The following is a 6826-nucleotide window of genomic DNA, read 5'->3' on the forward strand; positions in this document are numbered from 1 at the left end:
ATATATCAGCAGCAGCTAGACCTTTGAATATATGCATATCAAATTAGAAATACGAATTAGAAATTCCACAATATACAACCCCAGCTTTGCTATTGAATTGGTCATGTGACAGACAATCTGAGGTGATAGATCAGTGAACAGATACCTTATATCCTGGTGGACGTATGAAGGTGTGACTCGGAGTGAATCATAAAGTCCCCTGTCGACACCTAACACACCTCTGACAGGATGTAGTTGGACGTGATTTATTTGCTGACGACAAAACGTGGCTATGTCTGAAGTTGTCACTGGTTAGTGTGACTGTTGCCATTATTACTTGTCATATACATGTATGTTTTTCAAGTAATTGGATAATTGATTCCCTAAAATACATCTGGATATTTCATGGTTGATATTTGAGCCTTGACAGATTAGGCATTTCACACAAATTTTGTTTAATAATGAATTTGTTGTCTACAGATAATGAGTTATTTATGGAAAGGAAACATGAAAATGATAAATACTCGAGTACATGTAATGAAGAGTACATTATAAATACATGACCATAAATAACTTATCCTAATTGATAGTTCTATAATTGTATCAATTATACAGTGCTGATTAATCACATATTGGGGTGTCTGATGTGGAGGTGAATATATTATTCATCGTTTATCACATCAAACACCTCAGCTGTGATCGTGATCTTCTACCTTCTATATAACCCAGTCAGTAATAAGTCTGTGGCATCCGAATTCGAGATTCGCCTGAAGGTAAGTGAATCTGTAGATTCTATTCAAGCTCAAACAGTGTTTTGAACGATTCGTCAAAGATTCTGATGAGTAAATATTCTTTAATGAAATGTTTAATTTTGTATCTATCAATGGCCTTAGGGTTAACAGTGTCTGGTTCAGACCTACAGTAACTGACGTATACAAATCCCCAGTTTTCAAACGGAATGTCTATATGCTTATTTGTTTTTCTCATCTTTCTCTGCTTCTAAATTACCGTGTCTAGCAAAAGTAACTGAAAGGAATTTCATTTAAACCAATTCGCTTGCCTACAGTTAAATAAATGAACGAATGATTGGTTACATAAAACAACATTCGCGCTGATATTTATGTTTTGGATTCATAACCAGCTCAACAATGAAAAGAGGCTATTTCTCTGTCCATCCTTTCGCCAGCCCAAAGAAAGTACTGTCATAGTTTTCACAGCACTGTGATTAGTGTTCCAAATATAGATCCATAGGTTTTCGTGCAATTTGTCTAGGGACTCCCATGTTATTAAATAGTGAATGCTATACATCACCAGATGTTTACTTCATTTGACCAGATGAGACTGCTCGTGGTGTTCCTCCTGATGGCTTTGATTGTTCTCCCAACGGAAGGACTATTCCGTCGTCGTCGCCGCCGCAGATGGCTCCGTATCAGAGGCGGAAAGGTTCTCACTGGAGTTGGCATTGCTGCCAGACTGGGACTGATAGGAAAGAGAGGTAAGACGACGAATATGTGACGTGCATTTGAACAGTGTTTCCTTAGAACTTATGTGGACTCGCATTCTATGAAATTCCTATTGCTATATCAACATACATATTGACAATAGTAGTACATCCTGACTTGATAGTATAATTGCAACTTCATTTATTGTTATGAACTACTATTATGAACTACAACTGTATTTGAAAAGAAAATAGGTCGCAATCTACCAACCATGGCACTGAAGAATGCTTGATTCTGATTGGACAAAACCAGGTATCTAATTGTATTCGAAACCTCAGAATTGTCTTGCCTTTTCATGCAGAAACCATGGATATGACAACATCGATCTATCGATTGCCTACACATTGATGCACATAACAATGGCTGCCGATAAAGAATTATCGAACTTGTATACGTTCGATATCAGAAGAACAGGTTACAAAACATGATGAAATAAATTTCAGAAAACACACTTGTTTAGCAAAACACACAAACCACAATATATGTCAGGGATACAGAATCGGAGATAGAAGTAAGCAGTCTCTCCGACGGTCTTGGTCGTACAATATTGGCTCTTCTTCAGCTTAAAACGGCGGTAATCAGCTTTATTTCAGGGTGGTTCCATTGGCAATGAGGTTTCGGCCATATCCATCATTAAAGCATCACGTTAATTGTGAACACTATTACAGGTCTTCTGGGATCATGTAATTAGTAAATAGAACTGTCACCAACTATTGTTGAAGTCATGAACAGTAAAGAGTAAAGGTAGAATGTCAATTCAGCCATGTCGAAGTTTGGGGTGAAGAGTTAGTCATTCTGTTCTGAATGTGTATTATTGATTTCGGGTAGGTATTTCAGCAAACTGGTACATAGGTACACCTTCAAAATAGTTTTAGTGTAGTTTAATAACGTATATGAGAAACAGGTCAGCCGGATGGAAGATGTCCTTTAGATTTCCAAAAAACGCAAACAATGCAAATATGCAACAGGTGAGGTGAGATGAATTGGGATTTAACGTCACGTCCAAGATTATTGCACTTATATAACGACGTGCATGTACGTGTGTGCTGCTTGTACTAGTCCGGACTGATGCCGATTTATAGTGCTAGCTCACTGAGTGAGTGAGTGAGTTGGGTTTAACGCCGCTTTTAACAGTATTCCAGTTATATCGCGGCGTGTCAGCTTAATGTGGGAGAAAAGCCCGAAGTGATGCAGGTCTCAGACGTTTACCACTTCGGTGAAACCCACGAGCACGGGTATGGTGCTGACAAACCTAGAAACATAATCGGGGCGAACCGGGATTCGAACCCACAATCATAGGTTTCTGGCGTGCCCAAGGGACGCAACTCTGTACAGCGAATCGCGGCGCCTTAGACGACTGGGCCACCCGTGCCCCCCTAGCTCACTGAGATACCATGCCGCAGTTTAACATGAATACCCGACTCAGACACAGTATACTGACTTCGAGCCGACCAGTCCTTGCTTTATCCCCTTAATGCCGAGCGCCAGACAGGGGAACAACAAGTACCATCTTTTAACGTCTTTTGGAATGACGCGGCCGGGGATCGAACCCCGAACCTTCCGCTCTCCGGGCGGACGCTCTACCTCTTGACCACGGACGCGGATATATATGCAACAGGTTGTGGCGAAGTTAAATATAAATCTATTGAGGTCTTTTTATCAATTCGTGTGGAATTTTTGTTACTTTGTAACCATTATTTTGAACTAGTCAAGAATATATAACGCAATCTGTGACTCCTTTTCGGCACGTTCTAAGATAGCTGGCCTGTTGACCCATGACACAAGTGCGCGTTCACAAAGAGCACCGTTTCGAATAGATACAGATATATCTATTGTGTTTTGAAATTAAAATTAAAGGTTTCTAACTTACAGTTAAGCGACCTCAAATTTTAAAACACATTAGTTTTATCTCCTTACTGTATCTGCATATTTAGTGGTAAGGGTAACTATTCTGCATTTGGAAAAAGAAATTATAGAATTCACTCTACCAGCATTTATCTCCATTTAATTAATCTTAATCATTGTTTTGAGATTTCAACACAAATTGTACTGGCACAAATTCCATAAACGACATTCCTTCATACCATTCATACAATGAGGTTTTTTATGTAATCCTGACAACAGGAAAACATATATTATTGATGTGTTTGATGAGACTGTTAAGGACTAAAAACACATTGATCTGTTACCGAATGTTCTCATGGAAACTGTCACATATATTCCAGATATACAAAATGACCTTGCCACTGCTGATCTGAATGAGGATGGGAACATTGACCAATCAGAAGTGGAGAATCTGTTCGACAAACGCGATGCGGAACAGATCCTGCAAATGGTTGACATGGATGGTAAGTAAAAAGACAGCAGAAGTATAGTTTTATACATGCCATGTGTGTGAACTCCAATTGTGATTGACGTTAAGAGAAATAAGGACGATTCCTGTTATTCATGACATGATTAGTATGTTTCCAGATCACATAGTCGCTATGATAATTGTAATTATTTAAGCATTTGGTAATTCTAATGCTGCCAAGTTATGAGTTGGATTATAATGCTGTCTCTTTCATTTATTATAATAATAAGAGGGCACGGGTGGCCCAGTGGTCTAAGGCGCCGCGATCCTCTGTGCGTCCCTTGGGCACGCAAGAAACCTATGATTGTGGGTTCGAATCCCGTTTCGCCCCGATTATGTTTCTAGGTTTGTCAACACCATACCCGTGGTCGTGGTTTTCACCGAAGTGATAAACGTCTGAGACCTTCATCACTTCAGGCTTTCCTCCCACATTAAGCTGACACGCGGCGATATAACTGGAAACCTATTAAAAGCGTCGTTAAACCAAACTCACTCACTCACTCACTATTATAATAATAATGCAATGTTTCGTCATGATGTGTTTCAGGTGATTCAGTCGTTAATCACGACGAGTTCATCCGAGGAGTGGAAGACCTTTTCTCTCAGGGTGGGTGATCGATTATTGATCGTTAATCGAATGTTACTCACACTATTGACAGTATCGGTTTACCTCACTCAGATGAACACTACCGAGCTTACTGTCGCTTATTTCCCGATGAACGTCAGTATGTCGTGTGAATATGAGAGAAACAGAAATAGGGTAATTAGGGAAGGTATCATCACACGGCAATTCCTTTTAGACAGATTGTGCATGTATGGCGCATCATGATCCGATCACCGAAATGAAACGTCAATTCAAAGTTACAACAGAGAATGCTTTACCTACTAAAAGAAATGACTAAGCTCCACACTGTTTTGTATTGCATCAGGGAATCCAACCGCGCCGCCTCAAGTGGTAATCCCCGTCATCTAGCCTTAGTATGACTCAAACACACACCCGAGGTTCAACGTTCATATTGATCCATTTTCAGCATCAACCGGGTCTGGATTTCAATCTAATTCCAACTTTACCTCGTTAATATAGTTCGATTTAAAAAGATTAGTTTGGTGTTTAAATGTATTGCTTTGTAATGAGTTATGTATATCTAGATTTATGCTGTCTGTCAAAATATGGATCGAAGTTGTATTTGTTGACGTTCATGATCAGCTGATGAAGACAATGCCTCCATTAGAATATTTATCCTGAAGCCCTTCGCGCATCATGGAATTTGCTCACGTGAGGCACTGTCGTCATCATCTGATGACCGTCAATAAATACAACTTCAATTCTGAATTATGTGCCATATGATATTCCGCCCATGATGATTAGTAAGACTTAGGCATCTCTTTATCACGTGTGCATTTTCTGTTTCAGATGCTGAGTAGATACTTTCCAACCCAGCGCATTAAGATGATATGATAACGTTATCTTCTTAATGCTTGAAAATAAATAATTGCAGAAAAAAGTCGCTTTTATGTTTTGTATGTCGGTACATTTAAACTATATAATTATACGTTCCACTCCTATCTCTATGATTTTCCAAATCCAATATGTACTTTCAATTGTTTGTCGTGTTAGACCAGTACAGGACATGTTTTCAGGACTGCTGATCGACATTTCTCTCAAGAACACTGCTATTTAGAATAAAATAAACATCAATAAAACATTGACATATTAACTAGTTGCATGAGTGAGGAAGTGAATTGGTTGATTCCGGAGTCCTATTATGTAAGCCCATGAACAACAGAGTGCAAATTGTAATTCAGGCATAAAAGGAAAATCAACTTGCCGATGTGAACTTTATGAGCTTGGTCACGACAAATAAATGTCAGAGGCATGCATTTACCAACAAGCAATGATACTTCACGGGTTTGTTTCATTGTGTTGCTTAATCGCCCGTGAATACATGTACATTTGGCAGCAATTTTGGTGTGATCTCTATTTTTAACTAACGGTTAAGGAGATGCGAGGCTCCGGCGAGAGGGAAACATTTCCTGGTGAGGGACATAATCGCCATGTTTCTCGTTTGACGGCGTATGCAACATATTTTATAGCTTCATGGATGTCTGCTCTACATATTATCAAGCAATGATAGCAATCGCACAAAATACACCCACGGAGTACGGCTCATCGGACTTTCATGAGTCATAAACGGACTCACCTCAATACTTGCAGCTTGCTACTAGTGCGTCACTACCACATGCCATAGAGACCGTACGTTGTCACAGGTGATTGATGATCGTAGTGTCCTTTTCAATACATTTGTTCATTTATGGAAATTTAATACATTTAAAGTAGTTGCTATAAATGTGTTTGCAAATCCGAAAAACAATAATAGCAAATTATCGTCTGGAAAGATCTCATGGTTTCATGTAAATTTTAGTCTGGACACATTTCATGGTTTTATGCAGAATATTCATTAGCTGTGGAGCTTTGGTGGGTAACAAACGCTACATGTTTGAAAATTATTCGAGATTGTTTCTATGGGAACACAAGAAATAAAAAAAATGACGTTGCGTTCCAGATAATTGCACGTATATATCGACGCGCATGCACGTGTGTGTGTGGCTGCTTTTCCTAGTCTGGACAAATGCCGATTTTATATTGCTTGTTTTAAGCCCTTTAATGCCGAGCGCCAGACAGGATAACAACAAGTACCATATTTTAACGTATTTTGGCATGACACATGACATTGAAGTTATTGCTCGGAAAATGATGTGCACTTCGACGCCAACGCCAACGCCAACGCCAACGCCAACCGAGCCAACCCCTTTGTGGGGTTACAAAATTCTGAACGCTCAACATCTTTCTGTACTATCAAATGCAGTGAATACTCATGTCGAGGTCGTGGACACGTAAAATGATGGGAATTGTGTTGTCCTAAAATAAAGAATTCCTACCGTAAAGTTGGTAAATGTGAATCATGAACATGAAATTCACTGCGAATTTCGA

The 6826-nt window shown here is 39.3% G+C and overlaps 1 protein-coding gene across 1 annotated transcript; it reads left to right on the forward strand.

Moving 5' to 3' along the window:
- The first annotated feature begins 694 nt into the window (after window positions 1-694).
- Window positions 695-5503, forward strand: LOC125373139. Its single transcript, XM_048384021.1, has 5 exons — window positions 695-752; window positions 1315-1474; window positions 3707-3829; window positions 4382-4441; window positions 5249-5503. The coding sequence occupies exons 2-5, from the start codon at window positions 1315-1317 to the stop codon at window positions 5257-5259; spliced, it is 354 nt and encodes a 117-aa protein (XP_048239978.1). The 5' UTR covers window positions 695-752; the 3' UTR covers window positions 5260-5503.
- Window positions 5504-6826: the final 1323 nt, after the last annotated feature.

The sequence above is a fragment of the Haliotis rufescens genome, unplaced genomic scaffold (assembly GCF_023055435.1).
Source record: "Haliotis rufescens isolate VD_foot unplaced genomic scaffold, xgHalRufe1.0.p SCAF_5, whole genome shotgun sequence".
Taxonomy (NCBI): domain Eukaryota; kingdom Metazoa; phylum Mollusca; class Gastropoda; order Lepetellida; family Haliotidae; genus Haliotis; species Haliotis rufescens.